This window comes from Triturus cristatus, chromosome 9 (genome assembly GCF_964204655.1).
Source record: "Triturus cristatus chromosome 9, aTriCri1.1, whole genome shotgun sequence".
In the NCBI taxonomy this organism is placed as follows: Eukaryota; Metazoa; Chordata; class Amphibia; order Caudata; family Salamandridae; genus Triturus; species Triturus cristatus.
In genome coordinates this window covers 212,631,062-212,652,582 of record NC_140592.1, presented here as the reverse complement: position 1 = coordinate 212,652,582, position 21,521 = coordinate 212,631,062, and the positions used below count along the sequence as shown (strand labels likewise).

Sequence of the window (21,521 nt, the reverse complement as noted above, 5' to 3'; positions counted from 1 at the left end):
GTGTTTGTGAATGCAGGGGGCCACGCGGCCCCCCGAAGCCCCGGCGACTGCAACCTCCCCACACAGCCCCCCCACACAGCCCCAGGGGCCATCACCTCCCCGGGGCTACTTTGCAAATTTGGGGGCCATGCGACCCCTTCCTGGAGCTTCAAATGGCCCTGGGGACTGCCACCCCCAGGGCAGGGTCCAGCAATGTGGGACATTGCAGTTTGCTAGAGGATGGCTCCCACCATCCCATAGCAAACAAGTACATTTTGCTCTCACTTGTTCAAAGTGAAGCACTCTGCTTTTTACCTCCAGGGAGCTGTAGCTTAGCTGCTCCCCGGGGGTAAAAAGCAATTCTTGCTCCCGCAGGAGGCAGGAGCCGTTTGGGATGGCTGGGGCTTCAGGTTCCCCCTGCGGTCCCAAAGATGATGGCCATGCTCTGGGTGATGGGGTCCCCGGGGCCAAAATTGATCTGGGGAGGGGGGCCACGTTGCTTCCTCCCTTTAAACAATAAAAAAAAAGGTATGACCTGGCGCTAGGGGATGGGGTTCCCGGGGCCAAAATTTACCCGGGAGCGCTTGGTCCCACCCTCATTAAATCCCCCCCAAAAATGTTTAAAATGTCCAGGCCCCAGGGGATGGGGTCCCTGGGGTATATGTTGGCCTCAGGAGGGGGCAGCACGAATCCCCTCCTGTTTTATTTTTATTAAAATTTAAAAAATGGGTGAGGCACTGGGGGATGGGGTCCCCGGGAACAAGAGGGTCAAGGGAAGGGGGGCCACACAGCCACCTTCCTAAAGTAACCTTCAAAATACACAAAGCCCGCAAGTTGCCGGAGGCCCCACCCTCTTTCACCACTACTCTGCAAATGCACCTCCTTGAGCTTCTGGTTAAGGGATGAAGTCCCCTTCACTCCTGAGGGTCATTAGAGGCCAACTAGCCCAGCTGTTAGCTGCAGTAATCCCCACACAGTGGGATTGAATGAAAGGTGGTCAGAGGCCTCGCCCCTTTTTCTACCACTCTGCAAAGGTGCCTCTCAGCGCACTGCTGGTGGGGCGAAGAGGTCCCCTTACGTCCTGAGGACCGCAGGACTAAAGTGGACTATATCCCCTAAGCAGAAGGCCACCAGGAGGTGTGTTTGAGACTGGTGAAGAAAGGGGGCGTGGCCTCTGACCAACTTGCGGAAATCCAGCTGTGTGGAGCTTACTGGAGGTAACGGGAGGGCTAGTTGGACCCTAGGGACCTTCAAGAGGCAAGGGGACTTCATCCCCCAAATAGTAGTGCGCTATGAGGTGCGTTTGCAGAGTGGAGGATAAAGGGGGCAAGGCCTTTGAGGACCTCTCAGCAATCCCAATGTGTGAGGCTTACAGGAGGTAACAGGTGGGCTAGTTGTCCACTAAAGACCCTTACCAGCAAAGGGGACGTCATCCTCCCAACCAAGAGCGTGCCAGGAGGAGCGTTTGCAGAGTAGTGGTGAAAGGGGGGCGTGGCCTGCTCTCAGAACTCAGTAATTCTGCTGTATGGGACTTACTGGAGGTAATAGGAGAGGTAGTTGGCCCCCAAGGACATCCTTGGGGGCCAACACCCTTCCTGGTACCTCCAGTAGGTCCCACACAGCAGGATTGCTGAGAAGTTCTCAGAGTTACACCAATTTTGTCAGGAAGCTTGATTTCTGTTGGCAGACTGTGATTTTAGTGATTTGGTGTAAATCTGCTTATTAGTTTTAGAGAAATTAATGCTCAAATATATTTGTATAGCTGGATGGTTGGGCTTGAGGGATTCTTGCGAGACTCCTTCAAAATCTTTCTAATTGGCCTACGGCGACTTTGCTCCCATGGGAGACATGCTCCTGTGGGAGAGAGCAGTCTGATTGGCCACCAGCAACTTAATAAAACTGTTGCTGGCAGTCATTACAGGCTTCAGGTACTGACTCCTCTGTCCTGAAGCTTGAAAAAAATATTGAACATGTGGGGGAAGGGTAGGGATACCCTGCCCCCATAGGCTCTGTGTGTGTCCCTCTGGGTACCCCCACAGGGCCGATGGTGGCAGGGTATCCCAACCCTGCCCTCTCATGTTCAATTGTTAAAATCCAAAATACCCCAAAATTTCACAATTGTTGCCACAATCCTATTGTCACACAGAGGTATTAGGCCCGGTTAAGAAATGGCATTTTTGCATGCTCACATTTTTAAGCTGCCTTCTCTTCCTAAACACGGTGACATTTGGCAAACATTTATTTGCATGCACATATGAGATAATATTCCTCAAACTCAGTTTGCTTTCAATACCACATCGTAGGCACTGTATCAGAACACCCTGAACAGTCTGTACAAGGGCTACGTTCAGCTCACAAGATGTTGTTATTTGTTTTTGACCGATCGGCAACAGGACTATAACAATAAAATAAACAATTGCGGCCTGACTGGGGCTTCAGCATTGCAACATGGAGGAAATTATATATAATATGACATCAGGTCCTTGTTTATTCAAAGGAGCACTTCACTGGCACTGAGGTCGATCCATGCCAGAATTGCAGCTCAGCTGATTCCTGTCACCTCATGTGAGGGATGTTGTCCAACTCTACACCTAGATGGGCAGCTTGCAGATCTTAACCCACAGGTAATGGGGAGTTAGCCTACCCAATAGGGATTGGCAGATATATACACCCTAGACGTAATAGGTTAGGATGTGCTAAGTAGGAGTACATTTTATGTATTTTATTACAGTACTTGTATACAAGCATATATTCTTTGTAATAACCAAAATGTCATCCTTGTTATAATGCTAAGCACGTTATTCTGTTTCTTCCTATTAATTATTGCAGCGCATGTATTTTACGCAAGAATCACAATGATTCGATAAATATTAAAAAGCTTTACTGTGTACCTCTTTGGGTATGCATTAATAACTAAGCAAAAATGTACAAGATCTGTTATCACAATTTCCTTGGGGAGTCAGGGTTGTCATGTGCTGAGGCTGAACATCCATTTGTCTCTCTGTAAGGTTAGTGGTACAGGTGGTACACTGTGACCTATCAGGGCTATATGCCAACATATCCTGAGGGGTGCTCAGAATCAATCTCACACCAGTGCAATGATTATGTTGTCCAACAAAACACAGTTTTACTTAAGAAAGTATAAGCCATATGACAGACGTCCCACAGGGTCGCAGAAACAACAAATGGCAGCTGCAATTTTTTATATATGTATTGGGTGGGTTGTAAGTAGTGCTCTCTCTCTGAGCCCATTTTGGGCCCCGGGGACCCCATCCTAGGAAGACAGGTATGTTATTGAAGGGGGGGGGGGACACACAGCCCTCTCCCGAGCCGTTTTTGACCCGGACCACAATGTATGAATTAAGGGGAGGGGAACCATGGCCCTCCTCCTTGAGCCGAAGGAGGCCCCAGGGATCTAATCCCCTGGGATGAATTCAACCAGAAATGGGGTAGGGCCAAGTGTCCACTCTCCCTGGCCCTAAGGAGGACTGGGAACTCCATCCCCGGGGAAGTATACAATTGAACGGGGAGGGAGGCTGCACAGTCCCCCTAATCAAAGCTTAAATAGGCCCTTTTGGACCCCATGCCCTGAGGGCGGTTACTTCAATTAAAAGAGAGAGGGGCCACGTGGCCCCCCTCCTTGAGCCGTTAATAGCCTGGGAACCCCATCCTCTGTGACCAGCTCACTTACTGTGTCCTGTGGGGCCAACCCACTGGACCCAGTAGTTTCCATGCCCGTACTACCGCAGAACAGAACACAAGTCTGCTCCCAGCCAGAGGGAGCATTTTTAAATCTCACTGACATAGTCACCTAACTATAACGTCACTTTAACCTTTGATTGGCCGGAGACACTCTGTAGTGTAGTTAAAGTTAGGATTACTGGAGTTAGGAATTCCTCCTATATTTAACTAGCTACTCTGCGATGCACTGTGTTCTCACAAAAGATATGATTTGATATGTCATAGCTATTAGTGTATAGAATATTATTTAAGATGGTATAACTGATATAAAAGGGTAAAAGCAGTGCTGGAGAAGACACAAGCTATAGTTAATGCAGTGTAGCTACTGAGTTTGATACAATTATTGTGTTTCTTGGTATAGAGATGCGAGAGTTATAATACTTTGAAGGTGTTGCATAAATTATAAATTGAAGTTATAAATTTAAAAATGCTCATTTTTGTGTACTTTAACATTTGTTTGTACCAAAAGAATAACATAAGCTATAGAATTTTAAAGGTGGTGCATAAAGTGTAAATGTAATGAATAACAATAATTGAAGAATTTCTAGTGTATGTGTATCTTAAGTTGGGTTTGTATAGAAAGAATACATAAAGTTTTTCTAACTATGACAATAGTTTAACCTTTGTTTTTTCATTGATATACATATACACACACATTTGGAAACATTTACATGAAGTACCAACATATGTTTTTAACAAAATGTAGTAAATAAGAAATAAAAACCTAAGTGGGGGTGAGTAATGTTTTCAAAGGATTGTTTAAAAATATTATTTAAAGTTAAAATCATGTATTAAATGAATTTATCATTTAACAGTTTTGTGTTATTAGTTTTAGGTTAATTAGATATTTTTTTAATGAATTTGCACGTATCTTGTACATTAAACTATTTCCTGATATTTTGTTTTCAAGAACAATAAACTTTAATCATTTTCTCATTTTCCTATAACCTCGGTAGTGAAAAGATATTAGTTGTAGTTTCACTCTTTACTCTTGGATATTCTGTTATGGGTGACTCCATCCTATGATTTCAGGGGCTGGAAACATGTAAATCTACACATAGGTGTAATCTCCACTCAGAAAAGGTGAACAGCAAAAAGTGGAGAGTTATACCTAGGTGTAGTGGTAAATATACAAATTAGTATATATGCACATGTATTTACCTTTGTGAATCAGGCCTTTATCGTTTACAAACCTAACAGATCTTAACAATTGCATGGTTTATTTCTCAAAAGCTGTATTTAAATATTAATGTATTCACTGAAATCATTTCATGAGGGTCTCGGTACTCTACCAATGAAATGAGGCTCTATGCATACTCACTTTGTGGCTGGATCATCAAAAGTGGCTAAAAGTATCAGTGTTCCAGCCTCTATGTTTTTTAAGAACTTTAGCAGCAACTTTATATCTGCAATAAGAAATACAGGTGATGTTACATATTCTTCTACAGTGTGTCACAGGGCACTACTGAAGGATGTTCTATTATAACCAACAGACCTTTAAATAAAACAAATACTGCCAAACAACAGAACATTGAACCAAAATTAATATTACAATAAGCAAGGTGGATGGGTGCGGAATCGTAAAATGTTAAATAGTGGTATGTTAGAGCAGCCATCCATAATGAGTGACATTTAGTTACTACTAATTTTTCTATGTTCACCTTGATTACTGAGCATGTGGTATTTGTAATCTATGAGGTGAGATGGAATTCAGTTTCCAGCATTCTTTCAAGATATACGCCAACATTTGAATATCTTATCCTGACTAGGTACATAGCCCTTACTCCATGTTACATTTTATTTGGCTCTGCATTGCAATGTGTGTCCTTGATCAGACAGTCAAGATAAAAAGGTGTGGTTTTACTGATTTGCCAATTTTTGTTCATTCTGCTGCACACTGCTACATAATTCTGCATCAATGCAAGGCTAACTTGCATGCACATTTGCATTACCTAACTTTTTCAAAGGAGGGACATTCAGTGATAGGTCGTGCAAAAATGCCTTTCTTTTATGTTTTGGTCAATGCTAACTAGCTCCAGTTATTGTTTTAAAAAACCTAAAGATAAGCAAATCGTCATTCAAACTAATTATCAGCAGATCAAACATACATATTGTACGTCATGAAAAACAGGCTGTAATTTATCAGTCATCGATTCAAGAGACCCTCATAAGGAACAGATATAATTTCATCAAGTGTTAACTCTTCTGTTTCCAGTCATCAATACTTGATTATTAAGAAGTAAGGATTAGTGCCACTTACAATTTTCAACGGTTTTAGATCATTTGCATCTAATAGATATCCTAAGCTATTTAAATGAAGAGTAGTATTTCCCTTGACTATTTTCATGGTTAAAAGATTATTTAATACTAATCATCTAACATTTTTTGGGCGCATCACTAATTCAAGGCATTTCTTTGCACACAGAGTTATTTAGCTGAAGGGTAGCCACTGTTTCATCTCAAGCTGCAGGGCTCACGTGGTAGCCAAACAGCATGCTACTGGTGTGTTTAAGGCCATGTCAATTAAAATCACTGACACATGGTGCCCAATTCACTACGGTAAATATAAGCATATTTTGATATTCTCTATTTCCGAGTGTAGATTTACACCTATGTGAAGTATTACTCATCTCTAGCCCTTCAAATCAGGTGTTGAAGCCTCATACTACTGGATTGCTGGGTGAAAAGTTACTACTAGTAACTTTGCTCAAGTAGGTGGAGATTTTCACTATTGTGACAGAGATCTCCTCATATTTTCCATAATGTATATCTATCAATCTCTCTCTCTCTCTCTCTCTCTCTTTCTCTCTCTCTCTATATATATAGTGAGCAAGGCGGTCCGCCGCCGAAACGCGTCTAGGTCATCTGGAATAAAGAATCTTTCTTTGGCAGAATTTCCCACGGAGTCAGCGCCTTCTTTATTGAAATTAGGACTGGTACTATATATATATATATATATATATATATATATATATATATATATATATATATATATACACGCTCCAAACCTCCTTTAGTTTTCAAAGAAGGAAAAGCGGCACTCACGGGGCTTCATTGTAGTAATTTATTAATCTTCAGACAACAGATGCGTTTCAGAAATGTTCCTTCGTCAGTGTTGTTTACGTGACGAGCTGGGCGGCAACATTTAAAGCATCACACATATTATCATGAAAACTGATGACAAAACGCTATATTATGGGCACCATTTTGAAAGAGTATATCTCTTAGTTGTTACAAATAAACATGTAATTATAATGCACCACCAGTCAAGATATATAAATTCAACCATGACACAATTGTTTTTTCTAATAATTGATGCAGTATAAACGTGATAAAATACAGAGCAATCTTGCCGTGTATCGGCATTGGCAACCTTCACTACCGGTTGCAGGCATGCTCATGTATTTCATGTATAATTCTGCAGTGTATCAGCATACACTGGATGCAAAATTAAAGGAAGTTAAAGATAGCTGCTCTAGGGTCCCTCAAATGGACCTCTTCATTAACTATCACAGAATACTAATTAATTGCCCACTATTTAATCCATTCGGGGATTTTGTTTGTAGGTCCATGATGTAACGGGACTCCAGTCTCCTCAACCTCAGCACTCTATCACTTCCTCTGTCATTTAGGGGTATACAAACGATGCTGAAATACTGTAACAGATCCCTGTTACTTTTGTGTTTTATAGCAACATGATGTGCCACAGGATAATTAAAATCCTTTTTCACAATGGCACGCATGTGTTCCAGCTCTCTCAATTTCACACTTTTTATGGTACTCCCTATATAACTAAGTCCTAATGGACACCTGAGACAGTAAACTACATGTGTTGTTTGACAGGTCATAAATTTGTTGATCTTTTTATCTGGTTTCAAACCATTAATCTCATAGGTTAAAACTCTTTTGCTGAAGGCGCAAGCTTTGAATCTCCCGCAGATAGAGAACCCCTTCATTTCATTCAAGGTTCCCTGTTTCACTGGAATACTGTCCAAGTGACTGTGTTCTAGTCTTTCTTTCAATGAGCGTGCCTTCCTGAAAGTTATCAATGGTGTCGCTGGAATATCGGCACCAATGATAATATCCATTTTTAACACATGCCAGTTCTTCCTCATTATATTTCTGAGTGTATTATCATCATCCGAGTAGGTGGTTATCATACGAACTTTTCCATTTTCCTGTCTTTGTTTTTTCTGTTCTAGCAAATCTTTCCTGGGTAGCAGTTCTACTTTTCTTAAAGTCTTTTCTAAAAGTCCTGCATCATATCCTCTTGCTAAAAATCGATTGGTACTCTCTTTGGCTGCTAGATCAAAATCAAATTCTATGGAGCAGTTCCGTTTTAACCTCAAAAACTCCCCATAAGGAATACTGTCCTTTGGTTTTTGTGAATGACTGCTTGAGCCATGTAGCGTACTATTCCCAGCAGTGGGCTTTCTGAATAGAGCCGTAGTTACCTTTCCATCTTTGATCTCGACTCTCAGTTGCCACCAAACTAATCCCACCGAGAATCGCAAATTGATCTCGTTCTCATTCAGATGTGCTATATAATCATTAGCCTCACTGACTATGCCTCCCCACACCAAGAAAAGATCATCGATATATCTATACCATGATACTATCTTGTTGGTACACTTCTCATTGATGGGGAACCAGGCCACCTGCTCCTCCCACCAGCCTACTAATAAATTTGCATAACTGGGGGCGAAGCAGGTGCCCATCGTGGTCACCGAGACCTGCCTATAAAGCTCTCCCTGAAAGATAAAAATGTTACTAAACAGGCAGAACTCTATTAATTCAAGCAGCATGCTGTTATGAACCGCAAATTTCAATGGCCTTTTTTGCAAGAAATATTTTACAGCATTCAAACCTTGTGAATGATTAATGCAAGTATATAGACTAGTGATGTCTAGTACTATCAGACAATAAGATGGCTGCCATTCAAGTGCTTCTATATGATCAATAAAGTCGGTGGTGTCCTTGATATATGATTTCAATTCAAGTACAGCACTAAACAGGAAATGATCTAGAAATCTTGAGAGATTTTCTGTGAGACTTCCCATAGACGAGACTATCGGCCTCCCTGGTGGTTTGTTTTTGTCTTTATGCACCTTCGAAAGATGATAAAAAGTGGGTAAGATAGGGTTGGTAGTTCTCAGAAATAAATGTTCATCAGAATTCAACATGATTTTTTTATAAGAGCATGCAGTTGTCGAATACTCTCTTGATATACGTTTACAGTGGTCAGTTCATATTATTCTCGATTTCTCAACTGCCGTAAGGCCTCTTCCACATATTGTTCTCTTGACATGAGGGCAATGTTCCATCCCTTATCCGAGGGTTTGTAGACAATTGAGGTATCCTGATCCAGATTTATATATATATATATCTATAATATATATATATATATATATATATATATATACCTACTGGCGGTAGTTATATTTAAGATGCAGTTTCCATCGGAAGAGCGTTTTTTAAATTAGCCAATAACTTTGGTGTCATTTGACGAGCCCGGCCGAAATTTTCAAAACTAATTTGACATTCACTTCAGCTGCTGTTTTGAAACTTCCGGGGTGATCAGTCACGTGAGGCCCGAGAAAAAGAGGGGGTCCCAAAACACTTTTTCTCAATGTTAATTTCTATAGGAAATTTTAGACACGGCTACAGCCTGAACTGCTGAACAGAATTACACAAAATTTGGCAAAAAGGTAGAGCTTGGTCCAGGAAGTTACCTTTTTGTTGAATGATGTAAATCCGTTCAGTAGTTGCTGAGAAATTCAAAGATTTCTCAGAAATTCAACTGTGGCCGCAGTGGATCTGCGGGCCCTCCCAATCTCATGCCTGAGATCTGATTGGCTGCCAACACTTCAAACCAGGAAGTGCTGGTAGCCAGAAAAAGTGTTTAAAAAAAGATAAGGGGGCAGGGTAGAAACACGCTCACCCCCGTAGGCCTTTTGGGTGGGTCCCAGAGGGCCTCCCCAGGGCCCAAAAGGATTTTTTTAAACATTTCAGCGGGAGTGACGTTGGATCAGAAAATCCAGCCCAAACTTTTCACACGCTTTATTTAATTAGGCCCCCCGGGTGGGCAGGTCCTGGGGACAATTACATATAATGATAGGATGGCCCTGTTGGCCCTCCACAGCCCCGTGGACCGCCACCTCCCTAAGGCTATGTTAAATATAAATGCATTGCGACACCAGCCCCCCGCAGCCCCAGGGACCGCCACCTCCCTGAAGCTTAACTGATGTTGGAGGGGGGCCATGCGGCCCCCCTCGGGTAGCCCTACATGGCCCTGGGGCCAGCTCTAGCATTGTCCTGGGCTGCCCACCCCCGGGACATTGCAGTTTGCTATAGCATGTCAGGTCTGCTCCACTTCATGGAAGCAAGAGTAGTAATAGTGCTCTTGCTTCCATGAAGTGGAGCAGAATTGTGTTTGGACAGAGGGAGCTGCATGTTTGCAGCTTCCTCTGTCCAAAAGCAATGCCGGCTTACACAGGAGATGGGAAGTCGGCAGGGACGGCGACGGTGGGCCTTGAGGCTTTCCCCGTTTTCCCCAACGAGTTGGCCATGCCACAGGGGATGAAGTCCCCAGGGCACTATCTCCCCATTTGAAAAAAAAATGATGAAGGCCTTGCTCCGGAGGATGGGATCTACGGGGCCGAAATAGGCCTGGGAAGGGTGGCCGCATGGCCCCCCTTCATTTATTTTTACAAAAAGATATATAAAGGCCTTGCCCCGGGGGATGGGGTCACCGGGGAAGACATTAACCTTAGGAGGGGGCAGCGTGACCACCCCTACTATTTAAAAAAATAAAAATAAAGGGCCGGCCGCAGGGGATGGGGCCCCCAGGGTCATCATTGGCCCAGGGAAGGGGGGCACACAAACCCCCTTCCTATATTTTTAAATAATAAAAAAAAGAAAAAGGTCAGGCCCCAGGGGACGGGCTATAATCGGCCCGGGGAGGGAGGCCATGAGGCCCCCCTTTCCATTAATACACAAAAGATTGGCCCTGGGGATGGGGACACTTGGGCCATAATTGGCAGAAAGAAGTGGGCTACAACGCCCCTCTTCCCTATAAAAAAAATGTATTAAAAAAACTCTAGCAAGTTGCCGGAGCCCACGCCCCCTTCACCAGCTCTCTGTCAACGTGCTTTCTGGTGCAGGTGTGGTTGGGGAATGAAGTTCCCTTGAATGATGAGGGTCCTTGGGGGACAACAAACCCTCTTGTTAGCTCCAGTAAGTCCCAGACAAAAGGATTGCTGAGAGGACTTTGCAAACGCGCCTCCTGACAGACTTCTGTTTGGGGAAGGAACTCCACTTTACTCCAGAGGGCCTCAGGACTAAAGTGGACTATTTCCTCTAACTAGAAGTGCGTAAGTAGGCGCGTTTGTAGAGTGGTAGATACAGTGGGTGTGGCCTCTGACAACTACTCTGCAATCCAGCTGTGTGAGTGCTACTGGAGGTGGCAAAAGGGACGGTTTCCCCCGAGGACACTTAAGAGCCAATGGGACTTCATCCCACAACTAGTAGTGTGCTAGGAAGCACGTTTAAAGAGTGGTAGAGAAAGGGGGCGTGGCCACCGAACACCTCTCAGTAAACCCATTGCGTGGGACTTACTGGAGGTAATAGGAGGGGTAGTGGCCCCCAGGGATCCTCTGGACCTAAGGGGACTTCATCTCCCGACTGGTAGTGCACCAGGAGCCACGTTTGCACAGTGGTGGAGAAAGTGGACGTGGCATGACAACCTATCAGCAATCCTGCTGTGTGGGACTTACTGGAGGTAACAAGAGGGGTAGTTGGCCCCCAAAGATGTCTTTGAGAGCCAACTACCCCTCCCGTTATCTCCAGAAAGTTCCACACAGAGAGATTGCTAAGAGGTCTTTGGAGGCCACACCCCCTTTCTCCACTACTCTGCAACTGTGGCTCCACTCATGGTGCATTACTGGTTGAGCGATGAAGTCCACTTTAGTCGTCGGGGACCTTAGGGGCCAAGAAGCCCCCCTGCTACCTCCTGTAAGTCCTACACAGCCTGCAAACATTATTACTACTTAAAAAACAGAAATTCACTGGACGTTATAGTTAGGAATTCACTTTTTGCTGAAAACCTTCAAAATTCACTTAAAATAACCAAAGGTTACAGGGATGTTATAGTTAGGGCCAGATTTCACTCATACAAAGCCAGAGAAATTCAGCAGTTATAGTTAGATGAGCTAACTATAACATGGGCCCCTGCAATGCACTGCTTATAAACTCACATATTACATCACTCATAAGATGGTCAGTGACATCACTGATAATAACACTGATGAGAAACTTCCCGGGCCACTTTGGTAAATGAGCTGTCCATCAGCCTGGAAAATGTCGGGAACACCATTGAATACTGTTAATGTGGAGGAGCGGGCCAAGCGGGTGGAGCTTGTAGATGATTTTGCACATTTGCATACTCAGCAGTAATAAAAAAAGAGAACCATGGACAATGCTCTCAGACCGGAAGACGTCAAGAAAGAACCCACTCGTCTTGGAAAATCACTACAGAAGAGATTGCACTCCAAAAAATATGGCGTAGGGATATTATCAATAATGTCATAAAGATGTCATGAGTGATGTGATATATGTGGTAATTAGTAGTGCATGGCCAGGGTGCAAGTTATAGTGTCCTTAGGGCACAAGTTATACTTACTTAAGATAAGTATAAATGGTGAACATCTGTGGTGTTTAGACTTGACTCTAAGGGACATCACCAAAAACAAAATATATGTAAGTAGTGCTCCCAGGGCATTTTGGGGTATTCATTGATGGGCGTGTAATCAAGGAGGGGGGACACGAGAGCTGGATATTTAGAGAGGTCCTGTTCTAATGCTCCCAGTGGTCTACGTAGGAAAAGACAGGTAAGAGCAGTTCCTCTAATTGGCCAATTTGGAAGTATAGTAGTAGTTACTATGATCTGAGAAGGGAAATTTCAAATTCAGATCTTGTTGCCCTCACACACCTGTTAGGGTGTCATGCTTCATCATTGGGCGTGCTCCTCGTCGGACCGGCGGTGCAATGTCCGACGGGCCTGGTGGCTTCTTTTTCGGAGGTCTTTTGATCTGAGTACGCCGTTTTGTATGAAGACCATGTGAATGATTATGGAGGGTAATAGCTCCTAAGAATGTGGGGATTCAAGAGAAATTAAAATAGGCCCTGGCCCCTCAATAGTTTTAATAAGGTTAAATAGGGCTGGGACTAAATAAAACCAGGGAGGCTACTTATGTGATGCAAGGTATCAGGGTAGCCTATAGTTGACAAGGGTCAACATGTTTCGTGTCACGGTGCTCAAGATTGAGCGACACTTCTTCAGGACCGTGGGACCAGTAAAGAATTCGTATACCTCAGTTTTCTTATAACGGGGTATTACAGGTCAACCACATACCAACTGGACCTAAGTATGGTTCAGAATAAAAGGCTCCGCCTCAGAGTGAGGGGTTCAAAGCTTCATAGGTAAGGGAGTAGTAACCGGACCACTGGAACGGTCCCTCCGAACGTTGACGGGGGCAGGTCACAACAGGACGTGTCTACTCCTCACCTGGATATTGATGGACCAGTGAATATTAAATGAGTGGCTGTGGCTGCTCATTTATCATTCACTTTTTTTTTTGTTTCTCTTTTGGCCGTGGTCCCACCCGGGACACCCAGTATTTCTATTAAAGGGGCCGCAGGGGAAGCACCTGGATCCCCGCCGCCCTGCGCGCTCCCTAAAAGCACCCTGTTTCATAAGGCCACCTAGGAGCCCACATTTTGTTATTTAAGGGGTACCCCAGTGCCCAATCAGGGCACCCAACACCATTATTATTTGTTGGGGCCACTGAGGGGCCTCAAGGCTCCCATGGCCTTGCTGGCATTTTCTTTTTTTTGCTATTAAGTGCCATGCCTTGGTGCCCATCTGGGGCATGCCATAACTAACCCTATCATTTTTTTCTAAGTGGGGTGCCCACCCGGGCACCACACAATGTGTCCCTCATTGGGGCGGTGAGGGGGAGACCCTGGGCAGCGCAGGCTGGCCGGCTCCTCTGCTTGTACCCATCACATGTGCAGCAGGAGCTGGCATTGCTCTAACCCGGAGGGAGCAGTTTTCTTTTGCTCCCATAGGATGGGACAATTAAAGCATTTCCCTGCCTAGGAGCGTGAGCAGGAAACTGTTTTGTTCTCCCACTGTGCGTGAGTAGCTTTGTGCTCCCATCCGGTTGGAGAACTTGGCATTTTCCCTGCTCGTGCCCACAGAAATAGACGGTATCCCGGGGGTTCGGGACAGTGCGATACCGTCACTGAGCCGGGAATATGGTCCATGGGGCAATTGTATGGCTCAGGGAAGGGGCCTGCCACACTACATTACCTGTAACTTGCCACTGTACCATGCAGTGTGTTCAGGCAGATCATATATTTTAAGGTTTCATAACTGTTTCAATTTGTGCAGTGATTTCATATGCTCTAACTTCTGTAACATGCAAGCTTACATGTAGTGCATGGAGAAAGGGCCATTTTTAATGTATTTAAAGTTAGCAATATTTGTTATTGTTGTATATTTGCAATAGGTGGATGTAATTCATGGCAGTACCACAGTACGTGGTTATCAAAATTCATTAGCTGATTAGGTAATCATTGGCTTTATAGAAGTTAAAGGCAAACATCCTGTTTTTAGGTACATTTTCCAGACGTTGTGCGCCCTCTGATGTAGGTATTAGGTTTAGTATTTTTGCCCTAACTATTACCAGTTTAGTAAAGTGGTAATAGGTAGAGAAAAATATTGATATTTGCTTTAAAAAGTACAGAGAGTGGGGGAGTACTGCGGTACCCTACATTTTTTTCCAAGGTTAACATTTGTGATTATAAATGTTTCTATATTTTTATACCAATGTACGGTGAACTGGATTTTTATTTTTAAAGTGTAGCATGGTAATAATTACTAATTAATGAGCAGCTCCACACACATTTTTGTTAATATTTCAATATGTAAAAAATTGAAGAAACATTTTAGCACATAATATGATTAAAATACAGAACCATATAGTGTACTTCCATTTTTTTGGGTGGTACTGTGGTACTCCCAATTTGAAAACAAATATATATATATTACCTACTGGCAGTCGCCAGTAGGTAGTTATAGTTAGAACCTAGTTTCCATAGGAAAAGCATTTTTTGATTTGCTAATAACTTTGGCGTCATTCGATGAATCTTCGCGAAATTCTCCAAAAAAAGAAGTCTATCCAAGTCAGCTCCTATCCTGAAAGGTTGGGGGTGAGAAAAAAGGGGGGGTCCCAAAAAGCATTATTCGTGTGTTAATTTCCATAGGAGATTTTGAGACAGGCTACAGCCCGAACTGCTGAATGGAATTACACCAAACTTGGCAAAAAGGTACTGCTTGGTTCAGAAAGCGACCTTTTTTTTAAATGGTGTAAATCCGTTCAGTAGTTGCTTAAAAATTTTGAAAAATAAGAGTCCAAAAATCAATTTCCAATAGGAAACTTTAGGCAAGGCTACAGCCCGAACTGCTGAACGGAATTACCCAATTTGGCAAAAAGGTAATGATTGGTTCAGAAAGTGACCTTTTTTAAAAAATTGTGTAAATCCGTTCAGTATTTGCTGAGAAATTAAAAAAATAAAAGTTTCAATATCTATGGCCAAGGTGGATTCGCGAACCCTCCCGACAATGAGCTTTATTCTAATTGGCTGTCAACACTCCAAACCAGGAAGTGTTGGCACTTGGCAGCCATTTTGTGACTCGGTAGAACCGAGTCACAAGAAAACAGAGAATTAAGCATGCAAAACAAGAAAAGGGGGCAGGGTAAAAACACCCTGACCCCCTAGGCCTGCTCAGTGGTCCCAAAAGGACCCCCAGTCCAAAGAAAAGAATTTTGTTGAAAAGAAATCGGGAGAATTTGCGCTGGGTGCGCGGATCTGGGACTGAAAATTAGAAAAAAAAACCCAGGTGGGCCATATCCCGGGAGTACTCATAAATTATGTTGCAGGGGTCCATGGGGGCCCCGCAGCCCCGGGGACCACCACCTCCCCAGGGCTTATTAAATTAAATACAGGGGGCACACAGCCCCCCCGTAGCCCCAGGAACCGCTTTCCCGGGGCTTTCTAAAGAAATATGTGGGGGGTCCTAACTCCCCATGCTGCTCCGGGGACCGCCACCTCCCCAGGGCATTTATCTAAATGGGGGGCATCGTGGGCCCCCCGAGCCCTAGGGACCGCCACCCCCGGGGCTACAAAAAAAAATTAGTGTGGGAGGTCTCAAGCCCCCCCCCCACTGCCCCGGGGACCTCCACCTCCCCGGGGCACTTAATATTGAAATATGGGGGTCCGTGGCGGACTCCCAGCCCTGGGGACCACCACCTCCACGGGGCTTCACACATGTTGGGAGGGGGGCCTGGAGTCCTCAATGGCCCTGGGGACCGCCACCCGCCAGGGCCGGCTCCTGCAGTGTCCCGGGGTGCCCACCCCCAAAACACTGCTGTTTGCTATGACAGGGCGGGAGCTGTGCTGCTCCCGCCCTGTCATAGCAAACACTGGTTTGGATTTTGTAAGCGAGAGCAGGTTTCCTGCTCTCGCTTACAAAATCCAAACAAGATTGCTTTTCCACAAGGGGAGCTGCATGTTAGCAGCACCCCGTGCGGAAAAGCAATGTCGGCTCCCGTAGGAGGCGGGGAGCCAGCAGGGACCGTGGGGGTATTGGGGCTCCCCCCACGGTCCCCAACGGAGTGGCCAGGCCCTGGGAGATGGGGTCCCCGGGACTAGAAGTGGCCCAGGAGGGGGGCCACGTGGCCCCCCCTCCCTCAATCAAAAAATAAATAAATAAAAGAGGCATTGTCCCTGGGATGGGGTCTCCGGGGCCAATAGACGCCTCAGGAGGGGGGCCACACAGCCCCCTCCTTAAAACATATATTAAATAAAAATCTATATGTGTGGCCATGCCCCGGGGGATGGGGTCCCTGGGGCCGAAACTGGCCTTGGGAGGGAGGCCGCGCGGCCTCCTTCCCGTTTTTTTTTTTTAAGTAAAAAAAAAAGAGCAGGCCCTAGGGGATGGGGTCCCCAGGGCCCCAATTAATGTAAAAGAAGGGGGCCACACAGCCCCCCTTGTAAAATAAAAAATTAATTTAAAAAATCCGGCATTGCGGCTAGGCTCCGCCCCCTCCCTGCAGCACTCAGCAAATGCACCCCCTGGTTTGTTGTATGTTGGGGAATTAATTCCCATTGAATACTGAGGGTCCCTGGGGCCCAACTAGCCCACCAGGTACCTCCAGTGTGCGCCACAGAGCTGTGTTGTAGAGAGGTGTTCAGAAGCCACGCCCCTTTTGCACCTCTCTGCAACGCAGCTATGTGGTGCTTACTAGAGGTACCTCGTGGGCTAGTTGGCCCCCAGGGAGCCTGAGGATTCATGGGGAATAAATCCCCCAATTTACAACGCGCCAGGGGGCACATTTGCACAGTGATGCAGGGAGGGGGCAGGGCTTGACATAGCAAGTGTGCAAACGCACCCTGTGGCAAATTGTAAATTGGGGGATTAATTCCCCTTGAATAGTGAGGGTCCCTGGGGGCCAACTAGCCCACCAGGTACCTCCAGTATGCACCACAGGGCTGCGTTGCAGAGAGGTGGTGCGAGGCCACGCCCCTTTTAACACCTCTTTGCAGCGCAGTCCTGTGGCACTTACTGGAGGTACCTGGGTGGGCTAGTTGGCCCCCAGGGACTCTCAGGACTTAAGGGGAATAAATCCCCCAATTTACAACGTGCCAGGGGGTGCGTTTGCACAGTGGTGCAGGGAGGGGGCGGGACTGACATAGCAAGTGTGCAAACGCACCCCCCTGGCACATTGTAAATTGGGGGATTAAGTCCCCTTGAATACTGAGGGTCCCTGGGGGCCAACTAGCCCACCAGGTTCCTCCAGTATGCACCACAGGGGAGCGTTGCAGAGAGGTGGTCCGAGGCCACGCCCCTTTTTACACCTCTCCGCAGCACAGGCCTGTGGCGCTTACTGGAGGTACCTGGTGGGCTAGTTTATTCCCAGGGAGCCTCAGGATTCAGGGGGACTTAATCCGCCAATTTAAAACGTGCTCTCTTACGCATTGCAAAATGGGGGATTAACTCCCCTTGAATCCTGAGGGTCCCTGGGGTCCAACTAGCCCACCAGGGACCTCCAGTAAGCGCCACAGAGCTGCGTTGCAGAGAGGTGTAAAAGGGGCGTGGCCTCGGACCACCTCTCTGCAAAGCAGCTCTGTGGCGCTTACTGGAGGTACCTGGTGAGCTAATTGGCCCACAGGGACCCTCAGGATTCAAGGTGACTTAATCCCAAAATTTACAACGTGCTAGGGGGAACGTTTGCACAGTGGTGCAGGGAGGGGGCGGGGCCTGATATAAGAAGTTAGCAATCCTGCTGTGTGGGACTTACTGGTGGTAATCAAAGGGGTAGTTGGCCCCCAAGGTTGACGTTGGGGGCTAACTACTCCTATTGTTACCGCCAGTAAATCCCACACAGTGGGATTGCTAAAACGTGTTTCGAAGGCCACGCTCACCTTTCTCCACCGCTCTGGAAACGCAACTGGTATGTTATAGTTAGAAATTAGCATGTCAAAAACCTTTGAAATTCACTGGTGCCCTCTTGCCATGTGACTTTAAAAAAAAGCTTTTGATTGGTTCATAACATTTCCCATTGTAACAGTTGGAGGACCCCACCCATTTTAGTCATTCTCTCTACACTGTTTGATGAGAGACACCTCTTCTGCTTACAGAGCTTTTTTGAAAACTTTTTTGCTGTGTACACATATCTTATAGCACACACAACATGCAACGATCATCTTGATCAATAATCATGCTCTATACAGTAGCCATCCACGTGTGATAGTCATGCATCAGAAACGTTACATCAAAAAACAAATTTGTGTTACACGATGCCCCTGGTGTGTGTGTGTGCGCCCATTATTGTGCTGCCTTTCGGCCTGGGTATTGGTGGCTCGAAGGGGTATCATCAGCCACGGGCAGAGAGCACATCCTAGATCACATGTGACAAACAGTAATGAGTAATGTCTAGATTTGTGTTGCAGTATGCTCTCTTGTCAGGCTTTACCAGTATAGTAGTGTGTCATATGTGAGACTTTCAGATTCACGTTTGACATGCATTGCTTGACTGTAATGAGCGTTATCACTGTGTATGACGTAGCCTCACTGCTGATCCTCCCTCCATCCGAGCACATTCACATGTGTGCGCTTCGCGATAGCAACATTTTCAATAGTACCGCACACCATTGACATGCATGTCTGCGCATATCCACAAGCTTGACAACGACATGTGATGTTGTCCATTCATTGTTTTCGGACAGCATCTCATTATCGATAGTTGCCGCCCTCCCGGTACATGCTACATTAATGTAAATTGCGGATTGTGCGACGTCAAAACTGCAACAAGGACACACACATAAGTACACTTCCTGCCCAGGCAGGAACTGAACAACGCCCAGGTCCCGGGAATAACTATTCACACCCCTACGCTGGCCTGGCGTACGCAAGCCCAGCCCACTTTGCGTATGTATAAATAGGATAACGACGACGCCACATGTCTCAGTTCTTCCACACTGCTTCAGGTGATATGCCCGCATCCACCTTGGATATCACAATGCGCAATAAATAAAGGGATCCATGAGGTGTACATCATCATGGCAATCAAAACTCCATTTGAATTGTGAACCCTGCTGGCCGTCGTGTTTGGACACACAACAATGACAGCAGGTGAGCAGTGGGGCCTGGATGCACAGGGGCTGCAATTGAGCATGGTGCTGCGGGAGGGGTGGGGTGGGGTGGGGTGCATCAGCCTGAGTGGCCAGGTGTGAACAAGCAATGTTGCCGGCTGTAATGATGTGATCTCTGACCTCATTCAGTCAAATCTGTGTCTCATTTTAAGGACCTGCTGGACCGTACTGTAGGCCTGAGCCAGCGGGTAGCAAAAGCCCTACAGACACGTGGCGTTGGCTTTTGAGGCACTGCAGTGAGCGGATTACTAAGTGTACATGTACAAAGGCTTGCCCAACTGCATTGCACGCGCACATTATCCTTCTAGCATGCGCTCTGATCCTTTGTATGTGAACGTTGGCATAATATGTTATTATTTACCCTTGTGTATTCTCGTGCACTCACACTCCTCTTTGAACCACGATTACCCCTAACAGTTGGTAGATCGTACTTCAAGAGGAAGGATGCACTCAACTGGTGTTCTCTCTTAAGCTTGAAATAAACCTTCATTTACCTTAAGACGTTTCCACCATTATATTATTTCTGCCTTTTCAGACACTGAGTTAGTTGCACGAAAAAGCACGCAGCAGGTTCTCAACCGGTGCTGATGCTTTGGCCTTTCTGACGCCTTCCATCGTGGTATCAAGACACCGTCCCCGACCGGAGACCTGCTGTGCCACCCTGAGAGCAGCACCCCGGAGTTCGAGCTTGCACCGGCACGTCGTTGGACACACCGGTTGTGGGAGGTGAGCAGTGAAGCTTTAGTGCGCAGGAGCTTCAATTGAGCATAGTGCGGGGAAAGGGGCTGGGGTGCAGCAGCCTGGGTGCACAGGTGCAGACAAGCGATGTTGCCGTAGATAATAATATAATCTCTGGCCTCAATCATATCTCTGTAAGACTTGCTGGACCGCACTCTTTCTCACAGACCCCAGCGTCCCAGACACATGGGTTTCGGGAGGTGAACAGTGAGGGCTGGGTGCAGTAGGCCGATGCTCTGTCTCCTCCTCCCTCTGTTCTTTTGACTCTCCCTCCTCTTCTCCCTTCCACCCACTCGCTCTCTGTCCCATTCTCACTTTCTTCCTGACTACCTTTCTTTTTAGGTCTCGCCTACGCAGTGCATATGCAATGCATAGGAGACCTTTTTGTCGTCGTGCAGCTCTTTTTACAAAGCACATACTCGTGCTTGTGGCAGCATACGGCTTGCGGGAGTGCGCAGGCACGTGCCACAAGCACGAGTATGTGCTTTGAAAAAGAGCAGGATGTGCGATCACGCACCTGCTCATCGCCAGCGCACTCATTCAAGCTCCTCTGAGCACCACTCGCGTGCTTTTTTAAATTGTCTTTTAGCGCGCGCACAACTCCCGGGCTTGTTATTTCATTGTATTTATTTGGACGTTTTTAGAGTGCCTAAGTGGCGCCTTACGAGAACTTCAGGGCACATGCTGGTATTGCCTCTTTTCTGATGCCAGCTCATGAGCGCGGCTTAAGGCTGCCTCTGGTCTCATGCGGTGAGCCAATGGTGGTGAGTTTTAGGTATAGGAACCTCATACTGTGAGCAGGAGCCAGTGTCACTGGGCAGGGTGCCTAGGGTCAAAGGGAAAGGAGCCTTTAGTCTTGTGCAGAAGGCGCTTGCTTGAAACGTACAGTACGTAGGGCTTTAAGTGGGCCGGGTCCCTCCTGGTCGTAGACCTGCCAGCAATTAACAAGCATTTGCAATGCAATAGGTCTCGCATTTACGCGAGTTTGAGCTATTGACAATGCAAATAACAATGCCTTTTATTTTTAAAAAGGCATTGTCATTTACAATGCCAATAGCTTAAACTCGCGTTAATGCGAGACCTATTGCATTGCAAATGCTTGTTCTCTTGGACATGGCACACATACTTATGTTTCTTTTTTCTCTTGCACGTTTTGTACGCTACTTCTGGAGGAGTCCCACCCACTTCTTTCATGTTTTACTGTTGTTCAAATAAAGTGATGTTTCCATTTATTTGTGTTGTTTTAATAAGTCATTTTTTTTACCAATCAATAAGTGAGTGTA

At 45.8% G+C, this 21,521-nt stretch overlaps 1 protein-coding gene across 2 annotated transcripts in view; it reads right to left on the bottom strand.

The window, feature by feature from the left end:
* The window catches only part of FAM3D (FAM3 metabolism regulating signaling molecule D), a 517,653-nt gene that overhangs the window by 86,857 nt on the left and 409,275 nt on the right, over window positions 1–21,521 (bottom strand). For both annotated transcript variants that reach the window (XM_085624738.1, XM_085624737.1), the window contains one exon: window positions 5,042–5,126. In XM_085624738.1, the coding sequence (XP_085480864.1) occupies window positions 5,042–5,126 (85 nt within the window). The remainder of the gene's footprint in view (window positions 1–5,041; window positions 5,127–21,521) is intronic.